The sequence below is a fragment of the Callorhinus ursinus genome, unplaced genomic scaffold (genome assembly GCF_003265705.2).
Source record: "Callorhinus ursinus isolate GAN/ISIS: 27379988/994484 unplaced genomic scaffold, GSC_fseal_2.0 scaffold26, whole genome shotgun sequence".
NCBI lineage: Eukaryota > Metazoa > Chordata > Mammalia > Carnivora > Otariidae > Callorhinus > Callorhinus ursinus.
This window is the reverse complement of record NW_027397088.1, coordinates 505,751-522,710: the sequence shown is the minus strand read 5'-3', so window position 1 is coordinate 522,710 and position 16,960 is coordinate 505,751. Positions and strand designations below refer to the sequence as shown.

At 45.3% G+C, this 16,960-nt stretch overlaps 3 protein-coding genes and 1 long non-coding RNA gene across 19 annotated transcripts in view; 3 read left to right on the top strand and 1 right to left on the bottom strand.

The window, feature by feature from the left end:
* LOC112838210 (uncharacterized) overlaps positions 1-631 on the bottom strand; it is a 13,496-nt gene extending 12,865 nt beyond the window's left edge. For all 5 annotated transcript variants that reach the window (XR_012373782.1, XR_003211927.2, XR_012373780.1 and 2 more), the window contains exons 1-2: positions 494-631; positions 78-196 (exon numbers count right to left, since the gene is read on the bottom strand). This is a non-coding gene — a long non-coding RNA (uncharacterized lncRNA). The remainder of the gene's footprint in view (positions 1-77; positions 197-493) is intronic.
* Positions 1-16,960, top strand: part of LOC112838208 (HLA class I histocompatibility antigen, A alpha chain) — a 37,574-nt gene that overhangs the window by 20,218 nt on the left and 396 nt on the right. The window lies entirely within an intron of this gene.
* Positions 603-15,287, top strand: TRIM39 (tripartite motif containing 39). Of its 10 annotated transcripts, none has more exons than XM_025890995.2 (9): positions 604-712; positions 2,913-3,372; positions 4,406-4,501; positions 9,284-9,514; positions 10,682-10,704; positions 11,285-11,400; positions 12,110-12,294; positions 12,593-12,660; positions 14,511-15,169. In XM_025890995.2, exons 2-9 carry the CDS (start codon positions 2,920-2,922, stop codon positions 14,542-14,544), a joined length of 1,206 nt encoding a protein of 401 aa, XP_025746780.1. In that variant the 5' UTR covers positions 604-712; positions 2,913-2,919; the 3' UTR covers positions 14,545-15,169. The 10 variants fall into 10 exon arrangements, with proteins under 10 accessions (XP_025746777.1, XP_025746776.1, XP_025746775.1 ...); XM_025890994.2 differs by having other exon boundaries at positions 14,484-15,169; XM_025890992.2 differs by lacking the exon at positions 14,511-15,169 and adding an exon at positions 15,182-15,287 and having other exon boundaries at positions 603-712; positions 12,110-12,660.
* On the top strand, positions 15,253-16,960 carry RPP21 (ribonuclease P subunit p21). 3 transcript variants are annotated; one of them, XM_025890997.2, is made up of 5 exons: positions 15,253-15,391; positions 15,468-15,568; positions 15,657-15,739; positions 16,545-16,670; positions 16,817-16,960. In XM_025890997.2, exons 1-5 carry the CDS (start codon positions 15,335-15,337, stop codon positions 16,888-16,890), a joined length of 441 nt encoding a protein of 146 aa, XP_025746782.1. In that variant the 5' UTR covers positions 15,253-15,334; the 3' UTR covers positions 16,891-16,960. The 3 variants fall into 3 exon arrangements, with proteins under 3 accessions (XP_025746782.1, XP_025746783.1, XP_025746784.1); XM_025890998.2 differs by having other exon boundaries at positions 16,545-16,677; XM_025890999.2 differs by having other exon boundaries at positions 15,268-15,391; positions 15,492-15,568.

Below are 16,960 nucleotides of genomic sequence, written 5' to 3'. Positions count from 1 at the left end.
GAAGATAAACAATGTCTAAGCCCGCTTGGCGAGGGTAGGGCGAGGAGCATCTGAAGCCCACGGCAGGGAGAACTTACCTAATCCTGGAATGTTAAAAGGCTAAAACTCAACCAGTCGGAAGTGACGTGCCAGCTGAGACCCGCAGGTCCGCCACGTAACTGGCCGCCTCAGCTCGCCACCTTCTCTCTGGACTGGCCTGAAGAGAGGATAAGTGTAGCTCGAAGTCCACAACCGCCCTTGCCCTGCCCCAGCGGCTCCCGGCCCCACCCGGGACCAGCAAGCGTGGCCACGGCCGGGCCCCGTTGCCTGGCGGAGCAGCCACCGTCCCTGGCGCCCATCGGCGCCCTGCGGGCAATGGGGCTTCAGCGCTCAACCAGGCGCATGCGCGGCCCTCTTTCTCCAGAGGATTCCTCCGGTCACCTGGACGACCACATTTCAGACACCTGCCCCTCCCGGTCCCTTCTCGCTCTTGACTCCTCCAGCTGGTTCTCACCTCTGGCCCCCCTCCTTCTCCTCCCGCAAGCACCGCTAGGCCTTCCCGCGGCAGCGAGCCGACACCCGGGTTTCCACTGACACGAGCTTCTCAGCGCGGCTTCCGCTTCCGGCGAGTATTGTGTGTCGCGCTGCGGGGCGGGGGCGGGGGGAGGAGGAAGGAGGGAGGCAGCGCTCCGGCGGCTCCGCGCCCCGCACTCCCGGACCTGAAGCCGGGAAGGTAGGTGCTGTCCCGCCGCCGCGCCCGGGCCCTGGGGCCTGCCCCTGCCGGCCGGCTCCGCACGCCGCGTCCCAGCGCCCCGCGACTGCGTCACCGGCCCCCCGCACGTAACCACAGCTGCCTCCGCCCGCCTCAGGCCCGGGCGGACGTTTTGCCGCCCCGGCGACGTCAGCGCGTCCGGCGTTGCTTGGCTACCCCGCCGTTCCCCCGTCCCGCTGCCGCTCGCCTCCCCGGGTGAAACTCTGACGCCGTCACCGCGGGCCTCGGCTGCGTCATAGCGGCGGGCATCCCACCTTCACGTCACACCTTCTCCTCACCTGGACACGCATTCCTCCCTCCCTGTCAACCACGACGTTTCCTCTCCCCGTCTCCAATCCCCTTACGCCAGATCTGGCGAGAGAAGATGGAGACGAGGGTGGGACTGAGTTGTGGACGACGCTCAGGAGAGGGTCGCAAGGTGGGACCCCGGACAGTGGTAGAAACAAAATGAGGACGTCCCTGAAGTTTGCCCTTCTACTGAGACACGAGGAATAGAGGGAAAGAAATGACCAACCCAGAGGCACCCGAGGCCTCACTATGGCTGTAAAGTCCTCTCTCTGCTTCCCTAACCTTTTCCCCATTTCTCTTTCACACCACTTCTTTGCCAGTCTAGATCCATCCTGGTCCCTAAATCTGCGTACAGTTCAACTCACCCCAGGTGAGAAGGCCACCTTATTTCTAGAAGAAAGGGGCAGGTTCACTAGTCAAAGTTGGTTTCCCTTCGGTGAAGAAGAATCATCTGACTGAACTTCTCTCCTGGTTGAGGGAAGAATTCAGGTCCAAATAAATTATCAGCTCCTACTCCAAATTAAAACACTTTTCATGTGTGCCATCAGTATATACAATAATCATTGTTAACCCAACTCATGACATGGCCACTTCTCTCTTAGCACTTAGACCTACTAAATTTCCTTTCTTCTGTTGGGTCCCTTGGTGTGGAGGGGAAGGAGGGTGGATAGAGAAATCAACTATTTCATGGATAAAAGTGGTGATTTTTAAGGAAGGAGTGGGGGACCAGCCTTCTGCTTTATAAATCCCTTTGATGCATTTCCAGTATTTTGAGCCTTCACTTGAGAGAGACTTTGATTGACTCTTTACTTTTTCTTCTCTAATTCCCAACCACTCCAGCACCTATTAGTTGGAGGCACAGTACCTCCAAGGAATTAGTTTTCAGTAGCTCTTTCAAAAGACGCCAGTCACTGCTGAATATTTAGAAAAGACTTGTCAGCCCTCTTTTCAAAAAGCGTATATTTTTCGAGAAGTATATACTAATAAACTTTAGTGTAGTTGCCAAATATTTATCACTTTTCAGCAGTTCCAAATGTCCAAATGCACACAAAGAAATGGGATGTTGTGTGAGTCATTTCATTCCAAGAAGGCACACTTCCTCTAGACTAGTCTGATGAAAGAAAGAATAATTTCAAATTTTCCTGAAAAGAAGAGCTTGTTTACTCTCGCCTAACTTATTCCTTTTCTTACCCTTTGAAAGAGCAACAGAACAGTGGCAGAGAAGCTTATGCTTCAAAGAGCTATTGTAATAAAAATTTTTCTGTAATATTAAACTTTAAAATATACTTAAGAAATCTTAATTAATATTTTGACTTTTATGGCACTTTTCAGTTTGCCAAGCTCCTTTCTTATCTATTAGAAAGATATGTCAAACTAGGGATACATTGGTCTGTTTTTAAGATACATATGGGATAGGTCTGGATTAGGAGAAGTATGCTGGACTAGCATTGAAGGAAGCCTCTAAAGAGAAAGCAGAGGTAAAGACAAAGATTGGTGGTTGGGTGTCAGTGTGCTGAGGAGGAAAAAAAAAATAGATTGATGGCTGGGAGTCACAGGTTTTGGAAACAGAAACATAAAAGAGGTTGAGGGGGACCTGGATGGCTCAGTGGGTTAGGCGTCCAACTCTTGACCTTGGTTCAGGTCTCAATCTCAGGGTCCTGAGTTCAGGCCCTGTTTTGGGCTCCACACTGGGCATGGAGCCTACTTTAAAAAAAAAAAAAAGTTGAATCTAGTGGAAGAGAAGATGTAAAATACCAAAATAGGGCTAACTGGAGTTAGGACTTATCATGGGAGTAAATGTCAGGCCAGGGGTACAAAGAAATTAAACCTCCAACTAATATTTTTCTCTCTCTGCTCCCTTTCCATCCCTAAGTTAAATAATGGCAGAGACAAGTCTGTTAGATGCTGGGGCCTCTGCAGCCTCCACAGCTGCAGCGCTGGAGAACTTACAGGTGGAGGCGAGTTGCTCTGTGTGCCTGGAGTATCTGAAGGAGCCTGTCATCATTGAGTGTGGACACAACTTCTGCAAAGCTTGCATCACCCGTTGGTGGGAGGACCTAGAGAGGGACTTCCCTTGTCCTGTCTGTCGAAAAACATCCCGCTACCGCAGTCTCCGACCTAATCGACAACTAGGCAGTATGGTGGAAATTGCCAAGCAGCTCCAGGCTGTTAAGCGGAAGATCCGAGATGAAAGCCTCTGTCCCCAGCACCATGAGGCCCTCAGCCTCTTTTGCTATGAGGACCAGGAGGCTGTATGTTTGATATGTGCAATTTCCCACACCCACCGGGCCCACACCGTCGTGCCACTGGATGATGCCACACAGGAGTACAAGGTGGGGAACCAGACACATGATGCCAAGGTGGGGCAAGAGAGAGGAGCACAGAGGATGGGAGACTCCCTGGGTAGAGGATCCTAAGCTGAGGGCGACTGTACCTGGTCCTTACTCTCTAGTCACCTCAGAGCTATATACACAGAGGGCACACAGTACATCTGATCAGTTATCCTCAAGCATGAAGAAGAGCAGTTTTGAGGAGTGCCTCAAAATTGCTTTCTGACTTTTCCTAACATCATTTGAGTCTCATGGGTGAATATTGGTTTGTGTGGTCTTATAATGTATCATTTTTTATAAATGAATGAAACCACTTGGAGATGGTCAAACTTAGGAGGAACTGAAAAGTGGTCTGATTTCTTCAATCTGTCCGCCTGCTCAGAATGTTCCTTATTTTCCCATCGGTATTGGGAATACATAACATTAGTTTAGACTGATCCCCACCAGACTAAGCTGAACTTGTCTGCCATTTGTATCTGCCTAGATAATAGATAATGTGGCATCGGATTTAATTACTGTTGGGACACAGGGTAAATGTTCGAGTAATAGGAACTAAAGATTTTAATATCTTAGCACTGATCAAGTATTTTGTTTAATTATGTTAATAAAATCTTGGACACAAGATTTAAAGTTGTTTACAGTATAAGTAATAAAGACTTTATTATATTTGTAGGTGGTTTGAGTTGGATGGGAGGACAAGTGTAAAGAAGGACATCAGAGTACAGAAAGTCACTTTGACCATAATAGGCAGTCACTTGAGTAAGAAAATGATAGGACTGGGGAAGGACACAGCTGGACAACTGTGAGATTCAGTGAGAGGAAAGTTTGGAGAGCAAGGAAGATGATGGGGACAGGCTGGCGGCAGGAGGAAGGACCAGAAATTGACACCCCAAATGACAGGCAAGGAAGGGAGTGGGATCAAGAGGTGATGAGATGGATAGGAAGCAAATAATGGTTTAAAGTAAATGGGTTAACCTCTGAATGTAGGATGTACCAGCCAACCCCAAATGCTACCTCTCCCACTTCCCACCCTCAGGAAAAATTGCAGAAGTGCCTGGAGCCCCTGGAGCAGAAGCTGCAGGAGATCACCCGCTGCAAGTCCTCTGAGGAGAAGAAGCCTGGAGAGCTCAAGGTAAAGGCAGACGATTCCATTTGGGCTGCTCTGCAGGCAGTTAACCACACATTAACCACACATTCTTTAATCCACCAGTTCTGATTCATTCGAAAAATGCTGTTCTCTCAAAAACAATGGTATTTTATTAGGCTTCTTTGTCATTATACGTTGTACTTAAATTATTTGTCATGATTTAAGTTTTGAAGAGAAGGATGTAGGAAGTGAAGGAAGGACAGACAGGGCATCTTACGTGTGGCAAGTTGAGGGAGTTCATGCCCATTGGTCTCCTTTTTTTCTTGTAAAGCAGGGAGAGAGCAGGAATAGGAGTTTCTTAGAGAGATTGAGGAGAGAAGAATTTGGAAGGTTCACTGGGGAGAAAGAAGGAAGAAGCTAACAAAAGAGCTCCCAGAACTGCCCAGTGACTTTAGGACCACATTCTCTTAAGTAAGTTCAGGTATGCTAGATGATGTTGGTTCTCCTAGACTGTTGCTCTCTCCATCCTACATCTATAGGATCCTATCTATCCTTCATGCAGGATAAAAGCCACTTCCTATGCAGCCTTCCTTGACCCTTCAGAAATTAACTTTCTTAATTTGCATATAATTTTGCTTCTCTTTCATAGCATTACCATATTTGTAGAATGATATTTTGGTATCTGTCTTATTTTACTGGACAGTGAACAATTTTTAATAGTGGCAATAATAACTAAGTATTTATTGAGTCCCGTGTATGAATTCATTGGGTGCCATGACATTCCAAACTTACAGGGTTGCATTAGGTTTTAAGGTTCTGCCCAGGTTAGAGTTCTAAGAGTTCAGGCCAATGAACATGTGGGACCTAGAGGAGCTATAAGACAAAGGAAAGGGAGTCCTGGAGGTCATCTTTTGCAAAGATGAACTTAGATACCTTTGTAAAAGTGGGTATTATTACCCTCAGTTATCACAGGAGGAAACAAAACTTGAATAAGTATCTAGTCCAAGATCACACAGCCAATATGTAGCAAAATCAGGGGTACTAGCTCTGCATGAATCCATAAGTATGTATTAAACTTCCAGTATAGGCCAAATTCTGACACTGGGGAACAATGATGAGCAAAAACACAGTCCCTGTCCTACTTGAGCTTACAGTCAAGTGGAGAAAATAGATAATGACTTGGCACAAAAAGCACAGTTGCAAATTCATAAGAAGACAACATAGAAATTTGACCTCATTAAAAGCTTCCAGAAGAAATAATGAATTTTTGGAGTTGAGATTTAGGGATCACCAGAAATTAAACACAAGTTTGAAAATAGTAGAAACACTAATTTTTTAACAATGACAACATTTTGATAGAAAGCAAGTATTATTAAGTATTACTAAGTACTACCTTAGTCCTTTATATATTTGAATAAAGCGAGCATTTGAGTTTTTTAAAATTATAACTAATTTTGATTGCAAAGGTGAACTTTAAAAAAAAGTTCTTTGTTCTTTTGGAGGGCTCCTGAGAAACTTAAAATATGTGAAAACGAAGCTTATTCCCAGTCATTAACTTTCCTGTTCCTGTTGATCACCTTCTTAAAGGTAAAGGATAAAGAGGGGAATAAAAATTTTTTAAAACCTTCTAAATGCTTGAACAGATCTGTGGTGTTTTTAAAAATTCAGTGGTCTCTGAAACTACCACCAACATTCCTTTTGTGACCATTTAAATTCTCCTTCCTACCTCTCCCTCATCCCTACTTCCAAAATCAGACCCAGTGCCCCTTTTAAACATAATTAGTAATTAACCATGCTGAAGGGAAAATTATAGATAAAATAACTTATCTGCATAATTTTAAAAAGAGACTTATGCCCAAATACACACACACACACACGACATAAAGGAAAGTGATTTATATAAAATCTGATATGTAAATATTTGGGCACAACTACCCTGAAAGACACCACAATGTAGTTTTATCCTTGTACCTATATGTGACATCATCAACAATGCAGCAAATACAAATTCAGACTGAAATAATTGCATAGTAATGTTGACAAGCACCACAAGGAGCTTAGCTCTTGGTGACATAATTTTTCAAAATGATAAGTAACTTTTGGTAAAGTTCTAAGAAAAAAAATCTTAGTTTTATTCAGCCATTTCTGAAAAATTCAGGTATATTAAAACTGGGTACGGATTAACTCTGTTTAAATTACTATGTATAAAATGACATTCAATTCCAGGCCTATGTTTTTAAATATACAGCAGAACATAGAAAATGGTGCAGGACAGTGCATGTTGCAGAGTCATCTCACATATTGGAGTGCTAGCAGCCTTACTAGAGTACCCCCAGTTATGGCAAACAAAAAAATGCCCCTCGTTTCCAAAATATCCCTAGTGGGAAGTAAGAACCTCATTAAGAACCACTGCCCTACATATATAGAGTGAAAAAAAAAGAGAAGGGATTATGGGATTATATAAAAGACAGCCCTTTTGCTTCCTATTTACCACAGTTATGAATCCTAAATTCTACCTATACATCACCTCTCCGACATACACCAACACACACGTGTGTGTGCACACACACAAGGAAAAAAGTTGTACTTTACTTAGGGGTTAAATAAAATTCAGTTACTTTACCAGCATAAATGAGTTTATTCAGGAATAGCAGAGAATTGCAATTCAGGACAAGCAAGCTAAGGCAAATCCATAGGCAAGTGTAGAGAACAAAGGAGAGGACCACTCTTCTAAAGAGGAAAGGAGGTAGTTGGGAGGGGCTCTTATAAATGAAAAGTCCTTGAAGTGACCTGAGAGTTCAGAGTACAGTGACTTTTCATTGGCTGGGTTGTGACAGTTTGTCACTGGCTGGGCTTGTTGCCCTGCAAAAAGAAACCTTCCTTCCTCCCGTTGGGGTGGTTAAGATAGTATGGACTTACAAGGTACATCTCTTCCAATTGGGTTTACGATTGACCAGCGGTAGGGTGTGAGTGCTCCCCCTGCTGGCGTCCTGACTCCATTTTAGTGAGGTTTCCTTTTGTAATTTTCACAGGGTAAATGCTGTAAGAATATATTTTGTTCCAGTGTGCACCTGAGAAGGCAGCAGTGGAATGGGAAGCAGCAGCAGCTCCAGAACTGGAGCTAGCCAGCCTCTGCTGAGAACTAGCTTGAAATCCAGAAACACCAGGCTTCGAAGGCCCACACTGGCTTTGCAGCCCCTCTCTATTCACCCTCAGCCCTGCCTTTCAGTCCCTATCTACTTTTTACTTCCAGATTCCCTGTCTCTGCTTCTCTTTTACTTCCCTCTTGGGTTTACTTTTCCCCATCAGTCACGTGACACTTGGGAGACTCCATCTGGGCAGATCATTTGTTGCAGTGGAGGTACAAAAGGAAGGAAATGCTAGGTGATACCTTTCAGAAAGTATTATGGCTGGTGTTTTAGTACTATATTATCAAATTTCAGAAGGTTAGAGGTTTAATTCTGTGTGGTAGCTGAGAGAAAAGATATTTCAAATTTCAACAATTAATTCACAAACTTTTGGAACCTATTCCTGGGATGGGAACTGTCAGCTCTCTGAAGTGACTTGAAACTATTTAACAGGTTCTTCCCTGAAATCTATATACAGTTGACCCTTGAACAAGGTTAGCAGTGCAATGGAAAATCTACATATAACTTTCAACTCCCCAAAAACTTAACTCTTTTTTTTATTAGTTTCAGAGGTAGAATTTAGTGATTCATCAGTTGAATATAACACCCAACACTCATTACATCACATGCTCTCCTTAATGCCCATCACGCAGTTACATCATCCCCCCCACCCACCTCCCCTCCAGCAACCTTCAGTTTGTTTCCTATGATTAAGAGTCTCTTATGGTTTGTCTCCCTCTCTGATTTTGTCTTATTTTATTTTTCCTTCCCTTCCCCTATGCTTCTCTGATTTGTTTCTTAAATTTCACATATGAATGAAATCTCATGATATTTGTCTTTCTCTGACTGACTTATTTCACTTAGCATAATACCCTCTAGTTCCATCTATGTCGTTGAAAAACTTAACTCTTAATACCTTACTGTTGACCAGAAGCATTAGTGATGACATAAACAGTATTAACACCTATTTTATATGTTATTTGTATTATATACTGTATTCTCACAATAAAAACTGGAGAAAAGGAAATGTTACTAAGAAAAGCATAAGGAAAAGAAAATACCTTTATGGTACTATACCCTATTTATGGAAAAAAAATCCATGTATAAATGGACCCTCACAGTTCAAACCTGTATTGTTCAACAGTCAACTGTATGTATTTTGTAACAACCCATTACTAAAATCTTGCTGATTCTGATAGTTTTCCAGTTGGTTCTCTGGTTTTTAGAGGGTAGATGTCTGGTAATATACAAATGATCACCATCTCATCTCTAATTCTCCAGTACTTATTTCTTTCCTTTTCTTGATAAATTGCATTAGCTAGAACTTTAGAGTTGGGAATAGCAGATATATCTTGTATCCATAATAGTAGGTGTCATTATATTATTGAGTTCTTATATCTTGTTTTTTTTTCACTAAACCATAGAAGTACAGCTTTTTTTAGAAGTTAATAAAATTAAAATTTTTTTAAACACTGATTTTTTTTAAATTCCCCAGTGGTCTTCATTCCCGAGTAATCAGTAAGGGTGACATTGGGGAAGGAGCCATTACTTACAGAAGGAAATTTCAATGGAGAGAAACATGAGTATCCTGTTAAGCTATTTCCATTGACACTGGAAGTCTGTGTTAATTCATACACATGGTGGGTAGGAAAAGGCCCCGCTGGCCCTGCTAAATATAACACCTTCCCTCTTTTCTCAGAGACTAGTGGAGTGTCGCCGGCAGCAGATCTTAAAGGAATTTGAAGAGCTTCATAGGCGGCTGGATGAAGAGCAGCAGATGTTGCTTTCACGACTGGAGGAGGAGGAACAAGACATTCTACAGCGCCTCCGAGAAAATGCTGCTCATCTTGGAGACAAGCGCCGGGACCTGGCCCACTTGGCTGCTGAGGTGGAGGGCAAGTGCTTACAGTCAGGCTTCGAGATGCTTAAGGTTCGACCTTTGCCCCTGCATAGCCCCTCAGGTCAAGTGCAGTATAGCTTTGCACAGGCCATTCTGTCAACCTGGGATGCTCACTCTTCTGCTCTGCTTCTCTAACCAGTTCTTTATTCCAGACATACTCAAAGGATCTTTTTCTATAGAAAGGCTTCTCTGATTTCTCCCATCCCCTTCTAATCATTTCTGTGTTCTTATGTCTTGTGAACAATTATGTGCTTAATTTGTACCAAAGGAAAAGAATTCCCTTTGAAAGGAGGGAAATTGAGTCTGAATTAGTGAAAAAAACTATACATTAAAAATTATGTAAATGTAGTTGCCATTACTTTTAGGTCCTGGAACTTGATTTACCTACTGCTAAAAAAAATACAAACCTAGTTTGAAGGACACTTGAAATTATGTATAAATAATATATTACTTTTGATATGTAAATAATGCCTCTAAAATGTTTGAAATAATTTGTTCTTTTAAGCAGATGAATGGTGTTAGCAAAGCTGTAGGAAATATGTCTCTTATTTTAGAGATCAGATTACCAACATTTGAATCAGTGAGGCTTCGTTGTACATTTATCTGCATGTTATGTATTGCTTGGTACTTATTCTTGTGTCCCTTCATGTATGTGTGTTCTGCCTTCCACATTAAACTGGGAAATCCTTGGGGGGCAGAGATTTCTCTTCTTTGTCTTCTGGACCCCAAGTATTCACAAATCAGGATTGGCACACAGTTATTAATATTTATTAACCAGTACCAGACAGGGATAACAAACAACAACAGGAAAGTGTGATTCATTCCTATGCCACCAGTCTATACTGATCCTCAAGGAGACAGGTGTGTGGTTGGTACTTGGGGGACAGAGTAAAGAGTAGACAATGCAAATGTCCTTTGCACTGAGCTCCCAGTGTCCTTAAGGAGCAAGACAAAGACACAAGAAACCATTTGGAAGTGATAAAAATTACCAAGCTTCATGCTAACCAAAAGTTGAAAATAGGGATCAGGTCGAGAGATGTACTCAGATCCCTCTGGAGCTCTTCCCCTTGCATTGTGACCCTTAGTTTGCCCTATTCCTATTGTATAGATCTAGGACTTTGGGGAGGGGGGAACCTTTTGCCTGTAGGACCCTTGACTACCAGGACCAATATTGCTTTCTTTTCTCCTTCCCTCTAGGATGTCAAAAGTACCCTGGAAAAGTAAGTGATTCTTGCATCTCTTTGAGTGAGTTAGGTCTTAGCTTAGAGACCAGGAGTACAGTAAGGAGTTAGGGGAGGATAGGAAAGTCACGCAGTGTCTGGGTAGGATGTGGGAGAAGATTCATTGCATCCCTGAAGCCAGTTAGAGAGCAAATCATTGGGAGTAATAGTCCATTACCTTTTCCCCTTTGAGCATCAGGACTAACCTGGTAAGGAAGATACCAAGGTAATGTAGAACCAGATTCTCCCTGTGCCTGTGGGTGGAAATGTGTCCAAACAAGACAGACAAAGGAAGGGGTTGGGAGAGTGGGGAGAGTGATTACTACTTGCATGAAATATAGTCACACCCCCAGAAAGTTCTGAGACTCATTCTTAAAATAAGGCTCTGTCCAGGGAGCCATGTGGCTCTCCATAGATTGGCAAAAGAAAGCAGTAAGTGAGTACTTGTCTTCAGAGAGGAGGGAGAAAGTGGGAGGATGGAGAATTTTAGTTTCTCCCTAAAGAGAATATCTGCATACTCACTCAGCTGGAGCTGCCCCTGACCCTGCCCTTTCTTCCCCTATCTCCCTATCCCTCCTAGATGTGAGAAGGTGAAGACCATGGAGGTGACTTCAGTGTCTATAGAGCTGGAAAAGAACTTCAGCAATTTCCCCCGACAGTACTTTGCCCTAAGGAAAATCCTTAAACAGCTAATTGGTGAGTTGTTCCCAAAAGTAAACTAGCAGAGGGAATCAGCAGAGAAGAAAGTCTTTAGATCCCACATTATCTGGGCTTAACTTATCCCCCATCTGTCACTTTTTGTGCCTATCCCTTTACCTGGCTTTCAGTTTCACTGTGAGTAACAGAGCTTAGGAGTCATCTACTCTTAGGTCCACACTTTTCTAAATAGGCACCCAGAGAGGTTAAATAATATGCCTAAACTTGTCTCCCCCCACTTGAGAGTGAAAGGGAGTATCATTAATATTTACTCAGAGAAAATAGTCGTGAACCAGGACTGTTTCAGATACATAGTCACCCTATCCCTAGACCATAATGCTGTCTTGCTGTGTGTATCCTTCTTAACATTTTCTGTTCTTTCTGGCCCTTAGACTGTGACTTGTGCTTCTTCACATAGTGAGATGATGTCACAGGGTGGTGGAGAAGGGATCAGGCAGGAGCCTAAACCATCAGCCCTTGCAGAATCAAGAGATCATTAGCTGTTTACTTTAGGGCCAGGGTGAGAAGGGAAGCCATTGCTCCCTCCTCTCCCTTAGGTGAGACCATGGATTGAGAAAGTTAACCAAACCACGGTGTTCTGGGGACCGTTAAGTAAGCAGGCTGTGTAAAGGCAGGCTGGAAGAGTGAGGCAGGGGCATTTAGCTATTCCCATCCTCATCTAGCTCCCCACTCTGGCTTCTCCCGCCAGCGGATGTGACCCTGGACCCAGAGACTGCTCACCCTAACCTAGTCCTGTCAGAAGATCGTAAGAGCGTCAAGTTTGTGGAGACAAGACTCCGGGATCTCCCTGACACACCACGGCGGTTCACCTTCTACCCTTGTGTCCTGGCTACTGAGGGCTTCACCTCAGGCCGACACTACTGGGAGGTGGAGGTGGGTGATAAGACCCACTGGGCAGTGGGCGTGTGCCGGGACTCCGTGAGCCGAAAGGGCGAGCTGACTCCACTCCCTGAGACTGGCTACTGGCGGGTGCGGCTGTGGAATGGGGACAAATATGCAGCCACCACCACGCCTTTTACCCCTTTGCACATCAAGGTGAAACCCAAGCGGGTGGGCATATTCCTAGACTATGAGGCCGGCACACTGTCTTTTTACAATGTCACAGACCGCTCTCATATCTACACTTTTACTGATACTTTTACTGAGAAACTTTGGCCCCTCTTCTATCCAGGCATCCGGGCTGGTCGGAAGAATGCTGCACCACTTACCATCAGGCCCCCAACAGATTGGGAGTGACAGGTAGGGATGTGGGAATAATTGGGGTGAGTCAGGGTCAAGAGCTATGGGCCTTCCTTCCTGTGACCTGCTGGAACGTCTTCGTGTCTGCCTGGTTCCAGTCCTGCACTGTCTAGGAGAGGCATCTTGGTTTCTAGAATGGTTTATATGGAGGAGTAGATAGGACTGGTCTGGGATGAGAGCACAGCTGTGACTCCCTTCTGTCAGGGTGGGGAGCTAGTTCCCAGGGGTTGTCTCCCCTGAAGTCCATCAGGTTTTCCTATTGCACATGGATAGGTTGGGAAGGAAGGAGAGGCTTTTCCGGAAACAGAAAGTCTGTGGGAGGGTCTGACTTGCTCAAAACCAGAAGAGGAAACAGAAACCCCTGTACATCCTTTTAGGGGGTTCTTTGGCCCAGAATGGTCTTATTTCTTGAGGAGGATCAAAGGGGTCTGTGTACCTCTAGACTAAAATAAAGATGAATGATAGTTGCTCTTATGGGTCTAGAAGTTAAGGAGTTGTTTTTTTTTTTTTTTTTTTGAGGGCAGAGATTGAGCATCAAGATTAGAAAGAAAGTCGGGAAAGGGGCTAAAGGAACAGATTCCTAGTGACTAATGAAGGGGAAAGGGGTTTCTTTGGTCTTCCATTCCCAGAGTAAGTTGCCATTATGAGTAGGATTGGCCAGAGGTAGGAATGTGGGGAGGAAAGGGTGAGAAGAAAGGAGAGGAGAGCTCAGGTCCCTGCCTCAGCCTTCAGCAAAGCTGGCTTAGTGCCTGCCTCCTTTGAGTTGGTTGTCTCCAAGATGTCGGTCAGTCACCTTTCTCCTGCAGAGATGAGGTACCAGAGACCCCTTAAGACACATCTGCCCTTTCACTGCTTTCCCAAGGGAACCTGGAAAGGACAGTCAGGTATTAGAGGAAAGAGAAAGGTTTTTCTATCCAAAGCCCTGGCCTTAAAGAATGTTACTAAGTAGCTGCTCCCAAGTTGTCAGCCTTGTTCCTTGGCTAAGGTCTCCAAGCCAAAAAGGGAGAAAGGAAGTAGAGTCTTCCTCACCCTGAGGACAGGGTAGAAGAGAGGGTGTGTGGAGGGAAGGGCAAGATAGGCAACTTCCTTTAGCCTGTGTGCATATGGCCTGGAACTAGTGTTCACAGGAGCCAGTCTTTTGCTTATTTGTTGCCATCCTTCACCTTTTGCCATTTCCCCTATCAGAGAATGTAAATCATTTTAACATTAGGCCAAAATAAACAACTTGTAGGGTACATATGTTGTCAAAAAAGGTTAAAGCTATGCATGCCAAACCGAACTAAAATGATTTGGAATATCTGCTATTTGGGTGATCAGGGGTTCACAGAAGATTGGGACGAGAAACCGCAGTTTATTGAGGGTGTTTCAATTCCTCCTACCACCTCAACAGGACTTTGTCCAGACTCTCCTCTTACCTTTGTGCCTTGACTGTGGTTCTTTGTGGCAAGATGCTTTGGTTGGTAAAACAATATGGAACAAAGGATCCACTGAAGTGATCTCTGTGTTGTGTGGTAATTTGACGATGGCCTTGTGTTGATGTGTAAGAATCACTGGTGTTAAGAATGCATGATCCTGGGGTTCGCCCTCAGTGATTAATCAAGGTCTGGGGTGGGCCTGGATGTCTACATTTTAAACATACTCCTCATTTGAATTTAGGGATCCTTGTGAAATTAATCCCAGAGGAGGTTTTGGCCATTTCTTCTGAGCTGGAGGCCTGGTTCCCTGCCTGGCCTGATGGGGTTTGAGAAGGGAGAGAGGCCTTATTCTCTCCTTAATGCTGCCCTCTCCCTCTCTCAAGGTTCATTCATGTTCTGCCCCTCCAGCTCACATCCCTCTACTTCTGACTTCAGGAACTGGTGGTCATTAACTATGAGGCAGAAGTAAACACAGGATGTCAAACAGGACAAATGGGAGACAGGTCAGAGTAAGGGATGTGAAGTATATGATTGGAATAGGGGAGGTGAGGGAGGGGTGAGTTTCAGGGGCAGGAGATGTCAAAAGTTTCTGTGCTCCAGTACCTAAGACTAGAAGTTAGCTAGGATCACCTACTGTGTGTCCAGCACTGCATAATAGGAAGTGGGGTTTTGGGTTTTTTTTTTTTGGTAAGTGGAAAAGAATGGGAATAAGCTGTGCTTCCTTCCTTTGACCACCCTCATGATCCTTTCCAATTTCACTCCCACTGGTACCAGTGCTTTTTTTGAATGTATAACTTCTGTTCCTTCAGTCTGTAGATCTTAGATCTTTCAGCATCTGCCTTTGGCTTCAGGAGCGTAGGGCAGAAGTTCTAGCTGGGTATAAATTGCACATAAGCATCTCCCCAACCTATCTGCATAAAGAGAGCAGTCTTATGTCCTAAAAATGTTTTGCAGTTTAAGATCATCTCCTGTTCACTAGACTTTCCTACCTAGTATAACTGATCATGGGCTTGAGGAAGACTAGAAGGTAGCCAAAACTCAGAAAGGGACCCTGGACTTGGGTTGCAGGGGTGGGTGTGGGTTTACAAATAACTGGGGTCCCTGAGGCCGCAGGGTAGTGCCGGAGTAAGGATCGCGGAGAGAGGCTCGCGGGCCCAGGAACTACACTTCCCAGGAGGCCGTGCGCGGGCGCCTGAGGCGGGGCTATCGGAGGGGCGGGACCTGCGGACTGTCGTGTGTGAGGCACTCGCGCGGCGCAGATGGCTGGGCCGGTGAAGGACCGCGAGGCCTTTCAGAGGCTCAGCTTCCTGTACCAGGTGAGTCGGTGTCGGGGGGCGTACGGGGAGGCGGCCGGATGTGGCCGGCCACGAAGCAATGGTTTCCTTCCCCCAGGCCGCCCACTGTGTCCTTGCGCAGGACCCCACGAACCAGGCGCTGGCGAGGTTTTACTGCCACACGGAGAGGACCATCGCAAAGCGGCTGGTCTTGCGGCGGTGAGACGCTCAGGGAACCTGGCGGCGGGTGGGAAGCATTGGGAGAGGGAGCGCGGGCGCTCGGACCACCATCCCCTTCCGTCCGCAGGGACCCCTCGGTGAAGAGGACCCTCTGTCGTGGCTGCTCTTCCCTCCTCATCCCGGGCCTCACCTGCACCCAGCGCCAGAGACGTGAGTGCTCCTGATGATGTGGGGGTGATTGAGGAGCACCAGTGGGCTGGGGAGGAGACCCCCTTCCTCGCTTTAGACCGGCGTCTGGCGTGGGATCTACAGCAGCCGGCTTTTTCCAACTCTGGGTTGAATTGCTAACTTCACTTGGACCAACTAAGGAAAGCCAGTAGGGAAATGATGTTGCCATAAGACGTAACCCAGCCATACATACTAATAGATGTTATTTTGCATGGTGGAGGACAGAATTCACATCACCATTCGTTCATTCATTCGACAAATATTTTTCTAAGATGAGTCAAGTATTGTACAAGATCCATTATTCTCATTGAAATTATAGCCTGATAGGACAGACTAAGAAACAAGATAGTGTAGAAAAATGCTTTACTTGAGGAAGTAAAATGCTAAATTACTTATACTAATAGTGGTGCGGTTCATGATAAGCAAAAGGAGTGAGAAATGGAAATTCTAGGCCTGTATGAGGACCCTGAGACAGGAGAGCTTGTGGTGCTGTCAAGGAGACCAGACTTCAGGAACCTGGAGTTTGAGGTAGGCCAGGGCAAAACATGAGGCTGAAGAAGGAAACAGGGCAGATCTTGAAGAGGCTTGTTAGGGAGTTTGGACTTTATCTTAAGGGATACCAAGAAATTGACAGACTTTAAGCAGAGGTAAGAAACCTCAAATTTGTATTCAAACTTGGGGAGTGTTGGAATTCTTACTGAGAAACAGTGGAGGCAAAACTGGGTGCAGGAGACCTTTTCTTCTGCTAAACCTCGGCACTTCCCTCCTCCTCCCCACTTTCACCCAGGCTGCAGGGGACAGCGCTGGACAGTACAGACTTGCCTAACTTGCCAACGCAGCCAGCGTTTCCTCAATGATCCTGATCATCTACTCTGGGGAGACCGGCCTGAGGCCCAGCTGGGGAGCCAGGCAGGTGAGAGGTTTGTAGAGAAAAATTGGGGATGCCCCAGGAAGATAGGCGTGATGGGGGGCATAGAGCTGAAGAGAACACACAGGTGGATTCTGGATTGGTGTGAGAGGTGCCACAATCTTAAAAAACTCAAATTCTCATCTACCCAGATCTCAAACCACGACAGCCCCTGCCAAATGCAGCTCACCCCGTTCCAGCCCACCTCCCTGAGGAGAAAGTGTAGCCTCAGAGCTCCAGTCACCAGTGATGGATTCACCCTATCTTTCAAATAAATAAAGTATAATTGTGTTTCA

What these genes read in the sequence shown, in the direction of transcription:
- TRIM39 (XM_025890992.2), top strand. Translation starts at nt 2,920, where the DNA reads ATGGCAGAGACAAGTCTGTTAGATGCTGGGGCCTCTGCAGCCTCCACA. An exon ending in AGAAGCCTGGAGAGCTCAAG is followed by an intron (nt 4,502 to 9,283) that starts GTAAAGGCAGAC and finishes CTCTTTTCTCAG; the next exon opens with AGACTAGTGGAGTGTCGCCG. An exon ending in CAGGCTTCGAGATGCTTAAG is followed by an intron (nt 9,515 to 10,681) that starts GTTCGACCTTTG and finishes CCTTCCCTCTAG; the next exon opens with GATGTCAAAAGTACCCTGGA.
- RPP21 (XM_025890997.2), top strand. Translation starts at nt 15,335, where the DNA reads ATGGCTGGGCCGGTGAAGGACCGCGAGGCCTTTCAGAGGCTCAGCTTC. An exon ending in AAGCGGCTGGTCTTGCGGCG is followed by an intron (nt 15,569 to 15,656) that starts GTGAGACGCTCA and finishes TTCCGTCCGCAG; the next exon opens with GGACCCCTCGGTGAAGAGGA. An exon ending in CCAGCTGGGGAGCCAGGCAG is followed by an intron (nt 16,671 to 16,816) that starts GTGAGAGGTTTG and finishes TCATCTACCCAG; the next exon opens with ATCTCAAACCACGACAGCCC.